Here is a 22,211-nt window from a genome sequence, read left to right as displayed (position 1 = left end):
AGAATACACAGAGGAACTATATCAGAAAGATTTGGATACCCCGGACAACCCAGACAATGTAGTTGCTGACCTAGAGCCAGACATCCTGGAGAGTGAAGTCAAGTGGGCCTTAGAAAGCCTGGCTAACAACAAGGCCAGTGGAGGTGATGGCATTCCAGCTGAACTATTTAAAATCTTAAAAGATGATGCTGTTAAGGTGCAACATTCAATATGCCAGCAAGTTTGGAAAACTCAACAGTGGCCAGAGGACTGGAAAAGATGAGTTTACATCCCAATCCCAAAGAAGGGAAGTGCCAAAGAATGCTCCAACTACCGCACAACTGCACTCATTTCACACGCTAGCAAGGTTATGCTCAAAATCCTACAAGGTGGGCTTCAGCAGTATGTGGACCGAGAACTCCCAGAAGTACAAGCTGGATTTTGAAGGGGCAGATGAACTAGAGACCAAATAGCTAACATGCACTGGATTATGGAGAAAGCATGAAAGTTCCAGAAAAACATCTACTTTTGCTTCATTGACTATGCAAAAGCCTTTGTGTGGACCACAGCAAACTATGGCAAGTCCTGAAAGAAATGGGACTGCCTGATCACCTTATCTATCTCCTGAGAAACCTATATGTGGGACAGGAAGCAACAGTTAGAACTGGATATGGAACAACTGATTGGTTCAAAATTGGGAAAGGAGTACGACAAGGCTGTATATTCTCCCCCAGCTCATTTAATTTATATGCAGAATACATCATGCGGAAGGCTGGAATGGAGGAATCCCAAACCGGAATTAAGATTGCCGGAAGAAATATCAACAACCTCCGATATGCAGATGATACCACTCTGATGGCAGAAAGTGAGGAGAAACTAAAGAACCTTGTAATGAGGGTGAAAGAGGAGAGTGCAAAAAACGGTCTGAAACTCAACATCAAAAAAACTAAGATCATGGCCACTGGCCCCATCACGTCCTGGCAAATGGAAGGGGAAGATATGGAGGCAGTGACAGATTTTACTTTCTTGGGCTCCACAATCACTGCAGATGGAGACAGCAGCCATGAAATTAAAAGACGCCTGCTTCTTGGGAGGAAAGCAATGATAAACCTAGACAGCATCTTAAAAAGCAGAGATATCACCTTGCCAACAAAAGTCCGAATAGTCAAAGCTATGGTTTTTCCTGTTGTGATGTATGGAAGTGAGAGCTGGACCATAAAGAAAGCTGACCGCCGAAGAATTGATGCCTTTGAATTGTGGTGCTGGAGGAGGCTCTTGAGAGTCCCCTGGACTGCAAGGAGAACAAACCTATCCATGCTGAAAGAAATCAACCCTGAGTGCTCACTGGAAGAACAGATCCTGAAGCTGAAGATCCAATACTTTGGCCATCTCATGAGAAGAGAAGAATCCTTGGAAAAGACCTTGATGTTGGGAAAGTGTGAAGGCAAGAGGAGACGGGGACGACAGAGGACAAGATGGTTGGACAGTGTCATCAAAGCAACCAACATGATTTTTGACACAAATTCAGGAGGCAGTGGAAGATAGGAGGGCCTGGCGTGCTCTGGTCCGTGGGGTCACGAAGAGTCGGACACGACTAAAAGGCTAAACGAACGAACGACCACCTTATAAATCTCCTGAGAAACCTATATGTGGGACAGGAAGCAACAGTTAGAACTGGATATGGAACAACTGATTGGTTCAAAATTAGGAAAGGAGTATAAGGCTGTATATTGTCTCCCTGCTTATTTAACGTACAAGCAGAATACATCATGCGAAAGGCCGGACTAGAGGAATCCCAAGCCGGAATTAAGATTGCCGGAAGAAATATGAACAGCCTCCGATATGCAGATGATACCACTCTGATGGCAGAAAGTGAGGAGGAATTAAAGAACCTCTTAATGAGGGTGAAAGAGGAGAGTGCAAAAAACGGTCTGAAGCTCAACATAAAAAAACTAAGATCATGGCCACTGGTCCCATCACCTTCTGGCAAATAGGGGAAGATATGGAGGCATTGATAAATTTTACTTTAAATTAAAAGACACCTGCTTCTTGGGAGGAAAGTGATGACAAACCTCGACAGCATCTTAAAAAGCAGAGACATCACCATGCCAATAAAAGTCCACATAGTCAAAGCTATAGTTTTTCCTGCAGTGATGTATGGAAGTGAGAGTTGGACCATAAAGAAAGCTGACCGCCAAAGAATTGATGCTTTTGAATTGTGGTGCTTGAGGAGACTCTTGAGAGTCTCCCGGACTGCAAAGAGAACAAACCTGTTCATTTTCAAGGAAATCAACCCTGAGTGCTCACTGGAAGGACAGATCCTGAAGCTGAGGCTCCAATACTTTGGCCATCTCATGAGAAGATTCCCTGGAAAAGACTCTGATGTTGGGAAAGTGTGAAGGTAAGAGGAGAAGGGGATGACAGAGGATGAGATGTTTGGACAGTGTCACCGAAGCTACCAACATGAATTTGACCCAACTCCGTGAGGTAGTGGAAGACAGGAGGGCCTGGCATGCTCTGGTCCATGGGGTAACGAAGAGTCAGACATGACTTAAGGACTTAAACAACAACAAATCTCTTCCCCCAATACTGCCAGTGGTAAATGAAGTGTCTGTCCTCTGTACCTGACTAACATCTCTATTCTTTCCTTATCTATACCAAAGTATTGCACAATTTAAAATCATGGATGGATATGAAATATAGGCAAAACCAAAAACCAATTAAAGTGTCAAGACATTCAGACTATTTTTAACTAGAAATGGCAAAGACTGAGATGTGTGCAAAAACTTTTCTTCTTCTTCAACTGTCGTCCAGGGGGTTGGCATCCATGGTGGATGGGTTCTGTGCTGTTCCAGTGCAAAGCTTCTGGAAATGAAGGATTTGCTGGCTGTGTGCTGTTCTCCAGGGGACAGCCAAGTGTACTCACAATGCTTTCCCACTCTTTGGAGAGGCTCCTTCCAGGTCTCTATGTGGTTGCTAGATGCCTGACACATCAGCTCAGAAAAGTCGTGTGTTGCAGATGGCTCCCTCCTGACCTCACTGCCTTTTCTACTCCTTTGTTCCCTGAGAAATACATCACTCTACCCTTAATTGCTCTTGTCTTCCTAGTAATAAATTATGACAATATTCCCAGGGGACATTAGGTTAGCTGGGGCGGGTAGCAGTGTTGATGTCACAGAGAGCTTCCCCAAGCATTCAGACCCAGTTGAATTATTAACCCCTTTGATCCTGGATGCTACTATTGAAACACTACTATAGAATGGTTAAAGCAACATAACCACCCAGCATGATACAGTGCTGTTAAAATACTGAGAATCTTGATGTATATAATGAAATAGTCACCAAATAAGTTAAATAGAACAAAAGCTATGGGTTTATAAGAAGCATACTGACAATCTAGTCTCTTCTTGTCTATTTTTACTTGGACTGTTTCTAGTGCCATGCTCCCAAAAATATGTACAAGATTTTACTATGCTTGGTTGTTCTTAATATCAACTCTGTGAATGTATCTCAGAAGGGTGGAAGGGTTAGAGTGGCCCCATGCCTCCCCCATCATCACCTGGTCTTTGCATATAATGTATACATAAAGGTAGAGAGTAATAGACTTTATATACAACATATGTATTTTGGTTGAATATGCAAATCACATCAACAAAAAAATGTCAACTCTGTAGAAAAAGCTAGGAGGAGGAGGTGGAGGTGGGGCCAGTGGGATACAATCTTAACCCCCATTTCCCTATGGTGTAAGCTGGTATTTGCAGAGAATTACATTTATGAATGTTTAAAACATTTTTAATGGCACACAAATCCTTCACCCAATAGACCTTTTCAGCTTTTAAAAGCTTTGAATCTCTTTTGTACTTTTACATGTACTATGTAATTTCAAGTTTTCATGGCCAGTACTATTGGAACTTTGATGCCGTGCCTTTGAATGAAATGGCCACACAAATATCTTTTAAAGGTCCAACATGGGCATAGATCGGGATTGGGCTGCAGTGCAATTCTTCATACCTCATACGATCACCAGGAAATAGATTACATCCAATCACTCCGTAAGTAGTCCAAAATATAATCAATCCATGTGATCATGCCCAGTTACCATTAAATGCTGAGAACAGAGAATGGTAAAGTGAGTTAAAGGTTTTCTGGCACATCTTCTGTGTCTTTTGCAAATGTACAATTGAAATGTAAAAACTCATTATAAATTATGGTAAGCATATTTTAGTGTGAAACTTCTTAACACAAAGCTGTTACAAACCTGGAGGGCCCTGCTTTGTGTGGTGGTGCGAAAGAATGGCAATTCTCCTTCAGAATTACAAACACCAACTTTTACAAAATTAGAGGCAACAGAACTGCAAAAATAACTAGGTGCATGTATGCTCCCAACAAAAGCCCAGACAACACGCAATTCTAAGGAGTTGGTCAAGGAAGTAGATAATTTACCACAGATCTTTCTGGGCTTGAAGAACAACTTATTTTTGCGCTTCAAAAGCAGGTTATATGGTAAAGAACTGCATTTTAGCAGTAATATTACTACTATCTAAAAGTGATATGGAAAAATATATTTCTTAGAACAGTTTTTTAAATAAAAGATCACTGCTATACTGGGGTATTTAGTGGTGAAATGCAAAACTTAGATAAGAGAATACAGAGAAACCATGACCTGCTGCAATTGTCCATCTTTAAAAAATATGCCTGAAAATGGTTAACATCAAACATTTTCAAAAATAAACATAGCTTCTAGAATCTTGAACATAATCTTTTCCTTAGCAGTCAGCAAATGGATGCTTTTCAATTTTCTTCTTTCCTTGAAACGAGGACAGATGAGTCATAGTTTTCATATTTTATTTCTGCAGATCATAAATTTTAGGCAAGAAGTGCTCACTGCTGCTCCACCTTGTGAAACTAGAAACTCTTGCTCTGGTGGTGGTGTTCACCTCTCTTAACTCAGGATCTATTCTAGATATTCCACACAGTCAAGACCAAAGAGGACCAGATTTCCCTAAGGTATTTCTCTGGTGTGTTATAATGAAGCACTGATTTTTTTATTCACTAAAATATTTTGGTGGGATCTGAAACTCAAGCCATTTCCTCTCTCTAGTTCTTTTGGGTTTTTCAGTGGTTATACTAAGTTCTGATTTACATCTTTGTTTCCGAGGAACTAAAACCTAATTTTCACAGAGACATGAAAGTGTTAGTGTGAAATAGCCAGTATGTAAAAACCCAGTTAGAAAAAAATGTATTTTGATTTGAGCTAAGTTTCCTTCCCAAAAGCATAAGCATACTGTATTTTTCCATGTATAAGACAATACTTTTCTCTAAATATTTAATTAAAAATTTAGGGTCATACACGGAAGTAAGGAGGGGGAAATGCTTTCCCTCTCCAATTCCTTCACAAAAAAAGTGGAGGGGGAAAGCAGGAATCATCAAAGCACTTGATTCCTGCTTTCCCCCTCCACTTTTTGTGAAGAAGTACCTTTCTTGTGAGGAAACTGGAGGGAGAAAGCACTTTCCTCACTAGAAAGTGGAGGGGGAATGCAGGAATCAAAGAGCTTTGATGACTCCTGCTTTCTCCCTCCACTTTCCTTTGTAGCGAAGAAAGTGCTTTCCCCCACCACTTTCTTCCGAAGAAAGAAATTCTTATACATGGGGGTGTCTTATACATGGAAAAATGTGGTACTTTTATCCTATAAACAGCCAAATTCCTGTAAAGAAGCAGATGTTATATCATCCTAGTAAACTTTGGCATATAAATTATTTTTAAAAAACTAAATTCTTGACAGTAAACCACCAGATGTCCCTCTAGAGCTGTATGATTTTTTCTTAAAGACCATGAAAGATGCCATTGCCTTTCTTCACTTTTTGTGTTTTTGTTACAAGCACACACAAGACAGGACAGATACATTTTTTAAAACTGGAGATTAAAAGGAAGTTTTGTAACTCCACCTCCAGTTTTACTGTTATCAATCAAACCTGAGAGAAAGCCCAATCTGGATCAGAACCTGGCATACTGGGAAGAAAATCTCACCTAGTTACTGGAAATCACCTCCCCACACCCTATGTACAGTCACCCTATATGCCAGTACATTATTTAAACAAGGGCAAAGAGCAGGAATAAGGGTAGCAATTTACAATGCACAACGTCTCAAACATCTCAAATTTCTGTTCTGGGTATTTCTGTTCTACAAACTGCTAAATCGCTCAAAATAAGAGGTGCTTGGAGATGTGATTTTTATCACATTATCCTTCCTTATTTATAAAATTCTACAGTTAATCCAGATAGTCATTTTCAATTTGTAACTCCCCCACATTTGCACAGTACTTTTTCTCTGTGGGTTTTCCCCCCTCACAGAAAAGGAGAAGACACAACAGTTAAAGAGAAAAAGAGAAGTTACACAATGAATTGTAATAAGTAGCAACATGAGACATCCCTATGGAAGTGCTAAATTACTATTGTTACATTTTGACAATTAAAAAGCAACTTCAGATGAAAACAGAAGGAGTTTACAGTATTTCCAGAGGGAAGTTTCAAGACACCGTGAGATGTCAGCTATTTGAAAAGATGGACTGAGCTATAAAATATTATTCTAAACTCAGCACAGCTAAAACCCAAGACACAGAATTAAAACAAAAAAAATCCACCATAGGAGTTGGTCATTTTATCCAGTATGTAAACCCACAGATGCTGCCTGTAGATGTGATTGTGGTCTATATTTTAAAATCCTGTTATATCCTGACCATATTCTAGATTCGGCTTCTCTACAGTGAAGTAGGCAAGTAATCGTGAGAATTACATGTCATGGAAACCAACCCGCGCTTTTACATCCAAGTATATCCCAAACTGCTGGGAGTTAAGGGCCTGGTTAAGGATAGTTCTTCTTACACATGTATCTCTTTTGCCCTTAAAATGATAATCCCTATTCCATTTGATACATGGATACCCAGTGTGATGTGGTGGCTAAGACTGACAGACAAGGACTCAGGAAGCTTGGGCTCAAATATCCACTCAACCAAGGAAACTCACTGAGGTGTGTAGGTGTGGGTGTGGAAGTGGTAAAACCACTCCTTAAACATTTCATCTACCTTGAAAGCCCTATTAGTGTCTCTATACATCAGTTCCAACTTGATGGCAAGTAGTAACAACAACTTGAAACGTAGCTGAAGCTGACCCACCTTGTTTAGCTCCTCCTAGATTCAGCTGCTTTTATGCTTAGTTTGACCCTAAGCTACTGACATCTCAAAGCAAGTTTCCATTCTAAAAATATGGATGATGAGAGTATCTGAACTGCCTCAAGAAACTTCAAATATTTCATTTTACATATTTTATTTTAAAAAAAGGAGTCAAAGAAAGTTGTGGTAAGAATATTTATACCTTTCCTTTTTTACACTTTTTAATTAACACTTACAAAAACATTCAAACATTGAGGAAAAATTAAATAACTTTGGAAGCAGAACTCCTTTCTCTTCTGGCTACATACATACAACATTTCTGAGTTGTTGGCACAAAAAATAATCCACATTCATAAACCCTTACAGCTATTAACAAACATAAATTAAGTAAATCATAGGCACTAGTTTATCAAATTCATGTTTCCACACTTTTTCAATATATCCAAACCTCTAAACACAGAAAGTCCTAGATGTCCTCATAATCAAATAAACTGTTAATGCACAGGATCTCCCTCAGTAAACTGGCAGTTTTTTCTTTGAGGAATTTATATTCGCAGGATGTTTATTATGATGTAGCAGCAGGATGTTTCCAGAACTCAAGACATCTTCAAAAATGATTAAATAGCTGAGTTTTATAAAAACAGTAGATTATAAAATAGGATGATGTAACTTGGTTAAAAAGGCAACATCTGTGTTTTTAAAAAAATAAAACAAAATCAGTTAAATATTTTCCTAATTAAAGCACAAATTAGAATTTATATCTGAAGACTGAAAGATCTACTTTGCTAGAGTTTAAAAGTTTTAAAAATGAAACTAGGTAGATTTACCTAAAATATCTGAGAACTATGTATTTTCTGCTCTGCACAACACAGCTCTATTACTCCCTGTCTCTGTTTTCCTATATGTTATATTGACTCTGGAAGACATACCAGATGAAAATGTTTAGCAGTAGCATTCACAGTTAGAAGGGCATCAGTTCCCATGCCATGACTGGAATTTATAGCACTGGAAATCATCCACTGTATAAAAATACAGTGTGGGAAATGCTGCTGTACATGTCTATTTCTAACATACGATTATGCTGGGAATCAGAAGGTGGCACACCATTCATGTATCTTTCTTGGCAAGTGACTTATGCATATCCTGTGCTGTGCCTTTATAAATCAGCACCTGTTGATTCCTATAATAGGAATACCATAACTTCTTACATAGTCATAAAAATGGCCCTGCATTTAACCAATAAAATGTTGCTCACAAGTGGTGAAGACTGCTAGCGCCAATATCTGGTCCTATCTATCCTGTTCGCTTTTCCAATTCAAGTAATAATTGCATGGCTTTTTATCCACTAATCTATGAAGACTAGCTAATAATTTAAGGACTGAAATTCCAAACCAATCACTCTTTGTTGTAAGGTCTAGAAAGCACATTTTAAGAGGCAGGCAGGCAGGCATGAGTTTAAAAGGCAACCTACCATGCACTCCAAGAGAGCCTGCTGGATTCTTCACAGTCATTACAGAAAAGGTATCCTGACTAACTTCTTTTTTTTTTCATTCCACAATTTCTAAGTGCTGCACACTGTTAGCCAAATGTTATACTGAGAGACTGTCTATTCATCCCTTATAATGGAGGTGGTTTTTCCCTCCTTGCAATCTATTTTCATGTAACACACTTTCAATCTTCTAACACAGCACAAAAACTATAGAAGTGGTTGGGGTGGGGTTTTAATTGTAGCAGTTTTAATGTTTGGTAGGAGACACTGCCAACAAGGATAGGCAAAAACAGTAGTGAGTATTGGTTAGCCTGACAGCTACTACAAGAGCTAAACATGTTGTAAACATATGTGGCAGGATATTTTTTTAAAAAACATGTTTTTTTTACCAACAATGTAAAAATACAACTGTAAGGCAAGTACATAGTTAACATACTGACATGGGCAATAACTTCAGCAGAAATATTTACAATTAACAACAAATTATTTTAGGAATTTTTTCTTAAAAAAGAACAAGATAAAGAAGACTCCCTCTTACCATGAAACGTTGCCCACATGAATATATCATTTGGTATCAACAGTACAGCTCATTTCCTTAGAATCTCTAGGTTGTAGGTGCATAGTTGTCTTTTCTTCATTTTAGCTACTGGTGTGTTCAGTTAAGTTCCAGGCTACAAGCACTGTGCTGTGATTAATGGATACTATCTTTTTCCTTTTCAAGGAAACATGCTCTAAAAATAACTTTTCAAAATAGTGTGTTATTATGTAAAAATGTGGCTGTTAGAGCAAAGGCCATTTTTTCCTGAGCCAGGAACTGCTAGAGCTGGAAAGATTGTACAACTGATACTAAGCCCTTTTGGCAATAAAAAAATTACACAAAATCAGATATGTCAAGTCATCATAAGCAGAGGTACCCAATTTTGGGAGAGTTACTGAATCTAGACTGTTATAGACCAGTGACATGGCTTCCCTACCACTTCTTTAGTGATACTCCACAGACAAATGTACTAAATGGAACTGCTGTAATTCAACAATTTCTCCATCAAAATTTTCTACAATTGTTTTAAAAAATCTCACTAGCACAGTAGCACTTTGCAATCCAATTTTTGACTAATATGTTATTGTTTACAAATTACATCTCCAAAAACCTTGAATCAAATCAAGTAATGCATGTTTTAGAAACAATTTGCTTACCACTCTACATGCTGCTTTTTCACAATTAGTATTTCTTTGGCATTTTGAGGTGTCTGGCTGGATGTAGGCTATTGTAGCTGTGTGAGCATTTATAACAATTTTTAAGAAATAGGGGGAAACGGCGCTCCAGAGGTGAAAAGCAATTCATGTAAAAGTGATTTGAGTGATCACCAAGTATCTGATGTTAATGTCATTAAAGTGCTGTTTTATAATCTCTGCCAGCTTGTGCTAATTAAGGACAGAGGTCTAGGGATTTACAAACCCCAAAAGTCTTATCTGATCAGTCTGCATATTGATCTGTCGTTTAGCCTGGTGAAGGAGTACCTGCTGAGTAATGTAGCTTAGTAGCAGCCGTCCTTCCAGCTCTCATCTTTCATGTTGCTATAGGCTTTGGGAGCTGGTAAGGTTCTGAAATAGATAAAATGCATTCACAGGAACACCTTCAGTCATAACAAATATGCATATACAGATGGTTCTATAAAATCACACGATTTCACTGAATAAATTAACTGCAATTTATTTTTGAAATACAATGAAGGAAACAACAATATTTAGTTTGTTAGAAAGAACTATTTAGAAACAATTTTCATTTAGATTTAGACCATGAAAATCACTAGAACTTTCAGTGTACCTTTATTCCTAGTAAAAAAGGAAGCTTCTGTTTTGATAAAGGTCCACAGGGACAGGGAGGATGCTAAATGATTGGTAGCCCTTTACAAGACTGGGAGAGACATTCTAGTCCATACCACCAGAGGTCAAACGTGAAACTTGAAACGTGAAACTTACATCTTTGACCAGATTTTACATCCCCCATTTTGAAATCTACCGTATTTTTTGCTCCGTAAGACACACTTTCCCCCCCCAAAAAGTGGGGGGGGGGAGTCTGTGCATCTTATGGAGTGAAGCTGGTGATTTTGCCCCCACTGGCCCCGTGGGGGGAGCCTCGCAAGGGTCCGAGTGAGCCTTCCAGGACTCTTGCGAGGCTCCCCCCACCCCCACAGGGCCAGCAGGGGTGGAATTGCCAGCTTCCAGGACCTTTTCTGAGCCTTTCAAGCCTCAGAAAAGATCCTAGAAGCTGGCGATTTCGCCCCCGCTGGCCCTGTGGGGGGTGGGTGGAGCCTCACAAGGGTCCTGGAACAGACCCTAGGACCCTTTGGAGGCTCACCCTGCCTCCCCGCAGGGCCAGAGGGGGCAAAATCGCCACCTTCTGGGACTTTTGAGGCTTGGGAAGCATCAGAAGAGTCCCTGAAGGTGGCGATTTTGCCCCCTCTGGCCCCAGGGGGGGCAGGGTGAGCCTCCAAAGGGTCCTAGGGTGTGTTCCATAAGACAGACCTCTCCATAAGGCTCACCAAATTTTTAGGAGAAGAAAACAGATTATTATTTTCCTGTTTTCTTCTCCTAAAAAAATGGTGCGTCTTATGGAGAGGTGCATCTTATGGAGCAAAAAATACGGTACTTTAAGTAGAGAAGCTTGGCCTGTATATCTGCCATGATTTTGGAACTTTTATGTTTCTTCTGCATAATTCCCAGATCAGATCTGATGAACACCTGTATGGGGTCAAAAGCTAGTTTATATTTGTAATTTTTTAAGTGATCTAATAAGGTGTCACTACACTACCCTTCCCTTAACTTATGTCAAACATATGTCCCAATAATTCAACAATTAAACTAGTTCTAGAGCTAGACCCAGACCTTTAAATAATTATTAAACAATGATATCACTTAACCACTGTCAGTATTTCAGATATATTTGACTGGTTACTCTTGAAAATATAATGCTGGTTTAGAAGGACCACAGTCTGATCCAGCAAGCCAGTGTTAATTGGCAGGACCTGATTCTTTTTTCACTTAGCTAGGCAGGCATCTCTTAACTGTAAAAAAAATCAGTTGTTTTCTCTTGCTTAACGTTATAATCAATTTGAACAATGTAACATATTTGAATACAAAAGGCACATTCTACTTCGACCTCTGTGCTACACAAACTAACTTCAGATGAACAAGAAGTACATGTAAACATTTGTCAAAGTAGCTGTGTTAGTCTGTTTCAAAATTAAAGGGAAAATGAAAAAGCTCTAAAGTTCTAAGATGAAGAAATGGAGAGTGAGAGCAAGGACAAAATATTGTAGCCTTCAGTTACATCTATTTCTGTCTCTTCCCCTCCCTTTAAGTTTGCCAAAATGCATTTAAATATGGCACTTCTAGTGACTGTGTCCAATGAACATATCAAAATATTTTGTAAGCAAAATTTATCTCACTATATTAATTGTGGTAACAACAATCTCTTTATCTCAGAAGTAACTTGTTTAGCAAGACAGGAAGGTAAATCTTAATTAAATGCATCCTTTTCAAATGATGCAAATGACTTTCAGACAGCCAGAAGGGAGACCAGGAAAAGTAGAGATTTTGTGAGCATTGTGTCACACAGTAGATCAGTAGTTCCCAACCTTGGGTAACACAGGTGTTCTTAGACTGCAACTCCCAGAAACCTCAGCCACCATAGCTGGTGGTGAAGGCTTCTGAGAATTGCAGTCCAAGAACACCTGAGGTTACACTGCATTAAATGATTCTAGAAGTAGGTGGCAGAGCCTAAGCTGTGCATCCCCGAAGAACCAACCTGTGTAGCCCTGGGCAAGCTGCACACTTAGAGAATGCCCCCAGAAGAAGGGAATGGTAAACCATTTCTGAATACTCTCTGTTCAGAAAACCCTGAGAAGGAACACCATAAATCAAAATTGATTTGGTGTCACACAATTATAATATATTTCTCACATTCAATATTCTATTAAAATTTCTTCGAAGATTCTGTGATGTATTATCAGCAGAAAACTTACACAGTTTTTCTAAGGCCTGGAAAAAGGGCTATTACTTTAAAAAGATTATCAATGGTTCTCAGATATCATTAAATATTAACTGTGGCCTAGAGAGACAAAAGCATTTGGAATTACTTTGCATTCAAGTTCTCCAATTCAGTAATTCCCTCAATAAATTCTCCCACAGCCTTTGCATGAAGTTCCTCTAAACCAGAATACTTTATATTATTTATATTTATGTATAAATAATACATGGATTGCAGGGTTGTTTTTAGCCATTCAGAATCTGTACTGAAATATCAACTGTGAACTGCAATGAAATGATGTCATATGTCACTTTCTAACTAATAGCTTCTTCTAATTATAAGTGTGGATAATGAACTGCATTTACTATTTGCATTGGCAATAAAATGATTTAATACCACATAAAAATCGACAAGAGAAAAAGCGGGGACTCTTCATTTTGCTGCCACCTTTTAACACTTACCTCAGGTGGGGTAGAGAAACTGGTGTCCAATCTCAGCTGTATAAAAAACCTTTATATTCTCCACTGACTTACAGATATGTTTACATCCAGAGGTATTTACCACGATATTGTGTAAATAATGAAGAGGTTCTCACCACACATTTTTATTTGTCTCTTCCTTCTTTCCCTTTTCAGCTACTCTACTAAATCCACCTCCTCTCCCATCTGGTTGTTAGTTTTATTATAGGGCTACTGGCCAACTAGTAGTGTCCTACCTCGCAGGATTTTCAAAGATACATTTGTACTTTCACACCATGTAAGCTTTCCTCATGCCTGCCAATACATCCCCATTATATGAAAGGGCTGCCATACTGGCTGCATAATTTGTATGAACTCTAGCTTGGAAACACCATAACTGATAACTAACCACACCAGACTGCAAAACATGCAAGCATTTATTTTCAGACTGCTTCTGCAGTATGAAAATTTCAAATGAAAGTAACAGACTCACCTGCGAACGGGCTGTGCAAGTTTACTGCGAGGCACTGGTATGCCCCCAGTAGAAGGGGCACTAGGTCTTGGCAAACCACTCCTCATTGCTGTTGTCCCTGCAGGTCTTGTAAGTGTTGTACTGTTGATGTTGCTGGCTGGGCTTGGAGAGACTGAAGTGGGAGCTGCTAACTGACCTGGTGAGGAGCTGCTGTGTGGAAGTTGGACGGCTTCTGGGACAGCAGGGCTAGGTCCGTGGTTACTAAATGCTTTTACTGGCTGTCTCAGAGCCAAGGGAGATGGTGCTGCTGGGGATCGGAATTTACTGGGAGAAGGAACTGGAAAATTACCAAAATATAACAGTCACATTCACTGGCAGAGCAACAAAACAGTTAACAGTTTAAAAGCATATAGAATTTGAAAAGCATCTATATTGCAGAAGTACATGAACTACAAGACGTGTTAATACTTTTAAACTATCTTCTGAAAGAAGTAAGATCATTTCTGAAGGAAACATTTAGTTTGTTAAATGCTTACTATTAGAGAAGATCAGCAATTGATGAGCGACAGTACAAAAAGTGAGCACTAATCAATGAGAATAACAAGCAATTTTTTTGGTTTGACTGTTTTCAAAACTAACGTTTTTATATTGGTGGTTGGAATATATTATAATTTTGATTATTTTTATTGTGGAAAAGAAAATGAAAAAGAAGGCTCCAATACATTATTCCTCTGCCCTACTTTTGACAAGTCATTATTTGTATATTTGGACCATATTTATTCTTCATTTTATTTATTTATTTTATTTATTTATTTGATTTATACCCCGCCTATCTGGACTACTCGTCAGCATCTCTTACATGTAAATTCATATAAAGCTCTTCTCTGCAGCTAATTTTAAAGTGATACTGGCCTTAGTACTATACACAATGGGGGAAAAAACACATCACACACAAATATAGGTGATAGGCAAATGTTAAAGAATGTATTTCAGTATAGCCAGCCCTACAGAATTATTCTGTTCTACAGTTTACATTATACAAAGATAGTAAGTTTTAAGTCATGCTTACTTGTCATATGACATAATACAACTTGTTAATGTATGGACAAAACTTTAAGACTTTGACATATGTAAGCTATTTCTATAAATTTTTAAGATGGGATTTGATGATATGACAACTTAAAGAACCAACATTTACTCATGAGAGAATGCTGTAGCTAAGCTTGTTTGTATTACTGTATTTTACCATACACGTTTGAAGCAGAATTAAATAGAAGTCACATTGCCTTCTGAATTTGACATGTTAACTGAGAGTATGAATGTTAGGGCACATCAGAAGGTAAACTGGTAATTTAAAGGGTTATCTGCAGCATATCAGTGTTTTTGACTCTATCAACAATAAAATGATTGTTTTATCTAAATTAGACTGCTGAGATTAAGGAAGTTTGGGATAACCAGTTGAAGACCTTTAGTGAAGGGACTTTAGTGAAGGGACTTTGTACTGAATTCAGTTTCAGCACTGAAAACAAACCCCTAGATCGACTGTCAGAGGCAGAATTGTTCTACTCTTATCTATTTTGTGGCTGGCAAGGCTGGTGGGAGCTCCAAGAGGGGAAAACAGTAGGTCTTATAAGGTGGAAGTCTGATTTCCTTTATGTTATTACAGGTACTAAAAATCTAAAGTAAGGCCTCTAAATTTAAACCAGTATTTGACAATAAAAAACTTCAATGTAAGAAACTGTAGTTGTATTCCAAGAGATCTAATGTACAGATAGACCTTATCAATAGGAATTAAGTCTAATGTACCAAGCTACATACTACATACTCATTCTGGAAATTCTTGTGTGTATCTATAATCAATTGCATCACACAGGACGCTGGAATCTGAAGGAAAGATACGGATATAAATAATAATTTTTGGACTACTTCTGGAGGAGAATTTCATGATGACATTATGGAGCAAGACATACTGATGAGCACAGACAATGGTTACATTAGGAGGGGAATGCTCAAACTAAGTGAAGTGTTTTAGAAGACATCAATAACATAAATTCATGAACTGCTAAGTAACATAAATGAAATATAAAAGAAATCTGAAATGAAATGCAGGTTTTCAAAGCCTTTGAGCTTGCCATGGAATAAGAAATGTACAGAGAGATACTTCTGAACATTGTACTTGTGTTTTTATAAAGGTTTTATGAATAAATTCAAAGATGAATTTTTTTTTCTGATACATACATCTTCTGTAGCAATGTTTTTAAAAAATAGTTCCCCAGTCCTTTCTAATCTAATGATCCAGGACACTCTGTGAATAAGGCTTCACATCCAAACTGACTTTATACAATACTTTAGTTTCTACCATACCATACTGCCCACTTATTGCACACAGCTGTAAATTTTACTGTAACAAGAATGTCTTTATAAGAGGCAGAATGTGCTTAGAAAAAGGAATTCTTTGTCTGAGGTCCAAACCATGAGCAGCGTGATGTAATTGACTGCCTAGTTAATTTACATTCTACACAGATGTTTTTTGCTCAGTTTGTGTATACTAACACTTTCACTTCTAGATAGAACTTCTGGCTATCTGTGAAGCCCCTTTTCAGCACCAATGACCTCCAGATAAGAATTAAGTTACACCCCTTTCTGGTGCCATACTGGTTCTGACTGTTCAGCTGAGGCAACCATTGCCAATAGAAGGAAATATAAAGAAATTATTTTAAGCTTTTCTAAGCCAATAAGCAAATTTGTGTCTCTCTTTCTCTAAACACATACATTCACTGTATGGAAGGAAGGAGAGAACAACTTCTATAAGGAAAAGAAACACAGGGACTTCTAAGGAGTATCTTCAACCAAGTGTCTGGAAAATTGTTCTTCTGTAACAGTCATAATCTGTCATGTAAGTTGTGGTCTGTCAAGCTCCATACTGCACATACGAACCTTACAACGCCCTACCTAACATTATTTCACTAGACCACGTTTTAATTGATATTCAAACCAAAACCATGGAACATAGGATACACAATAGTTTGAGGCAGTCAGGGGATTCTTACAAGTATCCTGAGAATCTCTGATCTGCTGTCAGTTGCAGGAAGGCTACATTCACAGCTCCAAAGATATGGCTGCAAATCATAGGCTAAAGTCTTGTTGCTTAGTGCTGTAAATCATAATGGAGAAGGCCCATTGAATAAATGGGGTTTAGTGAGTCTACTTCTCCATAAATTCCACATATTCAAATAGGCCTACTTTAACTGTGAATTATGACGTTAAAGCAAGTTACATTTGGGGTAGGCCCATATGAATCAATGAAATCTATGGAAGAGTTGACTCACTACAAAAAAAACCCCATTGATTCACTCAGCCTACTCTAGTGTTATTATGCTAAACAACCGGATTTGGGCCGTAATACATATTTTGTGTTACTCACAAAAAGTAAGCCAGGAAACCAAAATTTTTAAATGTTAAATGAGATCTCCTGCAGCTTTCTTTATTGCTAAATAGTTTCTTAAATGAAGTAACAGTTTCTCTGAAAAGTGAAATCACAATTCCAGATCAGTTTAAGAATAAGTGCTTTACTATCTAAATGGAAAAATATGCTTTATTTCATTCTCATTTCTAAAACTAAATGATTGTCTTTGTTATAATCATCTTAGAACTGGAGAGCAGGAAGGGACCTTATAGATCATTAAGTCCAGTTCCTATCTGGGAGGCACAGAGGGGAATCAAACTAAATCCTCCACTGAGTTTAATAATTTGTACTGTTTTTAGTGAATTGTCTTAAAAGTTGTCTGAACTGTTTATTTATAAGTTCTTTTTCGTAATGTACTCGAGTTTATTTTATAAGGGCATTAACTGAAAAGATAAAACAAAGAGACAAAGGGGAATGGCACGTTGTGGAAGAGCCTGGATAACAGTAAAAAAAAGTCCCCAAAGAAATACTGCATGTCCACATTTTTATTTTTTGCCATATAATCCAGAAACACTGCCTACTCAGGAAAAAAGGAACTGAGGGGAAGGTTGAGGAGGCAGAGCTTGCGCCCTAGGGGGGTATCTTAATTGTTATACTTTTTTAAGCTCTAGAAACTTCTGAAACGTCCTGCACATTTGTGTGTATTCACAGAGGCCACTATGAATAATAATATATAGTCTACTCAGAATAATAGTACTGCCCTACAAAGAAAATAAAAGTACTTTGTACAAGAAATTGCTCCAGAATCCCGAAATGTGAGATTATATAGGAGAAGTAGCTGACACATTGTATTGATTAGCTTGGACCACAATCAAGATCTGCTTCTCAAGGAGAATAAAAGATGGTAACATTTGGATGTAGCTGTCAGTCTTTAACAAACAAGGAGAAAATTTTTTTTTACAGTAATAGTTTTCATAGATGTCATGACTGGAGATTACCAAACTTCATTGTGTACCTTCGCAAGAGATGCAGGACAAGAGGAAAGACATCAACATAGCAATGTTCTGTACACAAGAACTTGTGATACTGCTAATAAATGCGCTTTTGTTAGTCTCCAGATGCATTATTTCCACTGCAGGACTTAAAGCACAAGGGAACAGTTTTCTGATTTTAGCTGCACCTCTGTAAGAGGCTATAAGCTAATTACCTCCTTTAGTAGCTGGAGTAGGAAGTAGCTGTTTGGTTTTGAAGGCAACACGGGGCAAATTTTTCTGCCTTTGCAGAGCTGTCGAAACAAAGACATGTTACATCTGTCTAAAGAGAGAAGATAAGGGCTTTGAACTGCAATTCAAAATTAACGTTAAGATTTTATGATTATATCTGACGGCAAAACACCAGGAAGCAAAAAAGGCAATGAAAAGCAGCAGAGTTTTCAAAAGTTGCTACAGCTTCTGCAGCAATAGTATGTATTTTATTTGAAAGTAATGATGTTCACAGTGATCTACCAAGGATTGCACAGCAAAGTGTCAGAGATTTTATAGAATAAAATGTGTTAAATATTTTTAGCAGGCAAAGAACTTCTGCAGACCAAAACCTGGGAAGGCAAAACTAATATGCATGCCCAGAAGTGAAGCAAGCCACCAGGTAAACATGCTATAGCTATATCCGTGCAAAGTTAAAGTTCAACACAGGTGTCAACTTAAGACTTGGTTCAAATTATAAACCATCTGAAGTAGTTTTATTCACCAAAAGAAGACTATTGTTGTTTGGAATGGCACATACAAAAACACTGCTAGAATTTGACTTTCTTTCTTAAAGCTAATATTTCTTCACTTTTTCTGAAATACAATTTTCATCAAATCTAGTAGTGGAGCACATCATGCACAATGTAATTTGGAATAGTTCAACTAATGCAAGAATGGGCATAATTGGTCTTCTAACTGTTGCCTGTCTTTAATTCAAAGCGTTTTTTATCATTAGGCTAGTTAGAGGATGATGGACATTGCAGTTTAACAATATCTGGACTAAAGTAAGCTGCGTTCTCCCCATCCCAAAGATCTTCAATCTATTGCCTGCCAGGGAGAGGGGCGAGGTCATAGGTAAACCAAAGCTTGAATGGCATTGCATTATGGTTATAATTTAATACAATTATAATCTACTGCAACTACCATCTTTGAAGTAGTTTAAACATAAATGATCACTGAATAAGAAACACTTAGCCATCAAAAGACCTGAATGAACCTTTCACCTTCTTTCCTGTGTGAATTCTTTCATTTCCCTATACCTGGGGTCACTGTAGCATACAGTATAATCATTGGCTAATGCAGGTTAAATAAGATGTGACTTTGATCTCTATTTTAGAATTCTAATTAAAAATCAAGTTCGCCATATGGGCTTAGGAGAATTTTTACTATAACTCAGATTGGCAAACGTTACACTAATTCTTTAAAAACCTTTAAACAGAAGAGGAGTAGGATAACATTTCAGAAGAGAGACTGAGAATGAGGCTATTAAGATTTTTAAAAAAAACTTCCACTATGGCAACATTTTCAAAAATGTAAACCTTTTTATTTGCTGCTCCTGTTAATAAAAGCTCAAAGAAAAAAAAGTTATTTCTGATTAAACAGATGCACCCATTTTCTAATCCTTTATTAAAAAATAAAAAAATAAATGCAACTATCAGCCTTAGACTACATTACTATGCACATTTACTTCATAACAAATCTCACTAAACTCTATGGAATTTGCTTCTAAGTTCAAGTGCAGAAGATTGCATTCGCCTAGGAACATTAAGGTATTATTTATTTTTTAATAAAATATAATTTAGAACAACACAAAGCATATGCCACAGTAAATCGTCATCATCATCATCATATCTAAAGAATTTGTTGCCAATCTATTGTCAGTGCCATACAAAACAAATTGTATTATTTTATTAATTATAAAATTATAACTTTAATTTCATAGGCAAATTATGGAATGTACCTGCAACAATACTGCAGTTAATAAAACTACAGTTTTGGTCTTAAAGTAGAGTCTGGCCTTTAACCATCTAAAATGAAAATATGTATGTAACGGAGGATCTACTTCAAGTTTCATAATATGTAAGAAGTTATAGACATGTTAACTAATATCTTTTCTTACAAGCAATATGAAGATAACAATTGTAATTCAGCATTTATTGAAGGTAGAAATTCCCTTTGTGAGCCATACCAGAGGTTTGTTTTGTATCTACCTCTGACAGTAGGCAGATAGAAGCATTCAGGAAACAAAAACACACAGCATGGTTTAGATAACTATGCTGTCCCCTTCTTGTTCAATACCTAATAATACCAACTTTTCTGCCTGTGAACATGGAGGATCTATTTCTGACTTTATGTGCCATAAAGATACATTCAACTTACAGTATAGGAACCTTATTAGGGTTTTCAAGGTAAGTGGTATATTTAAAGTAAGCAATTTTACCAATGCCATCCCCTGCCAATGAGTTTCCATGGCCAAGTAGGGATTTGAACCCATGTCTCCTAAATTCTAATCTGCCACTGTCTACTACAGCACACTGGGTACTTATCTGTTTCTGACTACTACAGTTCATAAGAACATACAGGTATAATTTAACACTTATTAATGGGTATATAACTGCTAAAGTAAACTAAATCAGATGCCAGCATACCTTGTGATGAATTATTTCATAAACTGCATGAAAATATACTGAGATGTCAGCAATGCACACGTGAAGTTTTTATAGATTTCTTTTTGCCTTACAATGACTTTGAATGTGATGCACTTTCTTTTCTTTATTTGTATCAATAGTATTACAAAATTTAAATTTATGGATGTATATCAAATATATGTAAAATTAAAAACAAATTAAAATGTTGATTTTAATTAACTGAACAGAACTGTATCTGTTACTGTATTTTTTAATTATTTAGAGTGCAAAAGGGCCAGCCTGAGATTGCACCATTTCCAATAGTTTTCCATAACCTAAAAAAACCTGGTTTCCATAACCTAAAAACCATACACTGTCATTCTGTCTCGACAAGTTATGGGTGAACAAAAATACCACTGGTTCCAATACATATATACTTCGTGTTACACTGACTACTTTTCAATCATTGGGTATGAAGGGTGATATGAACAGCCAGTTTTGTAATTAAACAACTTAGAAGTTTCACATCTAAGAAGAAGAAGGCTTACTGGTGATACTGCTTGTACATACTTGTCTTGTATCTTTACTAATATTTTTCTTGATAAAGTGAATGTCCACACAGATGATATTATTAAGAGTAAGAACTTTTCCATTCTGCAGCTTCGGTTTGATGCTAAGATGTTACAATTTTGTTTTCACTGCTGCTTTAAAGTTTGAAATGGGGCTTCAAAATAAATGAAGCCACTGAATCAAGTAAACTAACATGAGAAGCCCTAAAAAAAGTTTCGAATACAGTATTAGAAAAGAACAGGAGTCACAAGCGATCTAGAAACTGCAAGGAAAGGCAGTTCTGACACAAAATACTAAGGAAGTACTGTACTTAGACTGTAGGAAGGGCAAATATTTTAGTGATAGTGTCAGATCTAGTCATGTCTACCAAAAGTTTATGCAGTTAAGATTCATCTCCACCAAGCATTTATGCATTCTGCAACTATAAAATTATTGGTATATATTCTGATTTTCACTTCAGTAGTTTTACATCAAGTTAATGAAATTTGGTGGTGAAAACAGGTTGATATTTTCACCTCTATGTAAGCAGCTGCCATTTTGACATTCGTTCATTTTTAAATTCTGAAAATAGAACATAAATAAAATCCCAGAAAAAAGGTTTGCATTTTTTTCTCATGGAAATGAATCTCACAAACATTTTGGAAAGGAGATCCCTCTTTCTACCTCCCATTCAATTAAATTTAATTAAATATAAACAAAAGCAGAGTAGACCACAATACAAATTCCATACTCCATCTATGTCTAGATGGGCGGCATATAAATGCAATAAATAAATAAAAATAAATACTAGAGCACTATCTTTATTAAGTCAGCCAAAAAGGCCTAAAAAATGTGCAGATTTTGAACATTATGGATCTTTTCTTCAAGAGAGATGCTCATTCTCCTACTGAATTTTCTGAAAGTTCTGAGTTTACTGTGGGCATCTGCATTTTCTCAGATGAAGGAAAAAACTATTCCCTTTCCAGCTGAGAAGTCTACTGCTGCA

The 22,211-nt window shown here is 37.2% G+C and overlaps 1 protein-coding gene across 3 annotated transcripts in view; it reads right to left on the bottom strand.

The window, feature by feature from the left end:
• Positions 1–7,330: 7,330 nt before the first annotated feature.
• Positions 7,331–22,211, bottom strand: part of SLAIN2 (SLAIN motif family member 2) — a 54,932-nt gene continuing 40,051 nt past the window's right edge. For 2 of the 3 annotated variants that reach the window (XM_073001285.2, XM_073001286.2), the window contains 2 exons: positions 13,620–13,935; positions 7,331–10,240 (listed from right to left, as the gene is read on the bottom strand). In XM_073001285.2, the coding sequence (XP_072857386.2) occupies positions 10,174–10,240; positions 13,620–13,935 (383 nt within the window). In that variant the 3' untranslated portion in view covers positions 7,331–10,173. Of the gene's footprint in view, positions 10,241–13,619; positions 13,936–18,211; positions 18,290–22,211 lie in introns of all 3 variants that reach the window. The other variant, XM_073001284.2, reaches the window with a different exon arrangement.

Source organism: Pogona vitticeps, chromosome 5 (genome assembly GCF_051106095.1).
Source record: "Pogona vitticeps strain Pit_001003342236 chromosome 5, PviZW2.1, whole genome shotgun sequence".
Lineage (NCBI taxonomy): Eukaryota > Metazoa > Chordata > Lepidosauria > Squamata > Agamidae > Pogona > Pogona vitticeps.
This window is presented reverse-complemented; position numbering and strand designations above follow the sequence as displayed.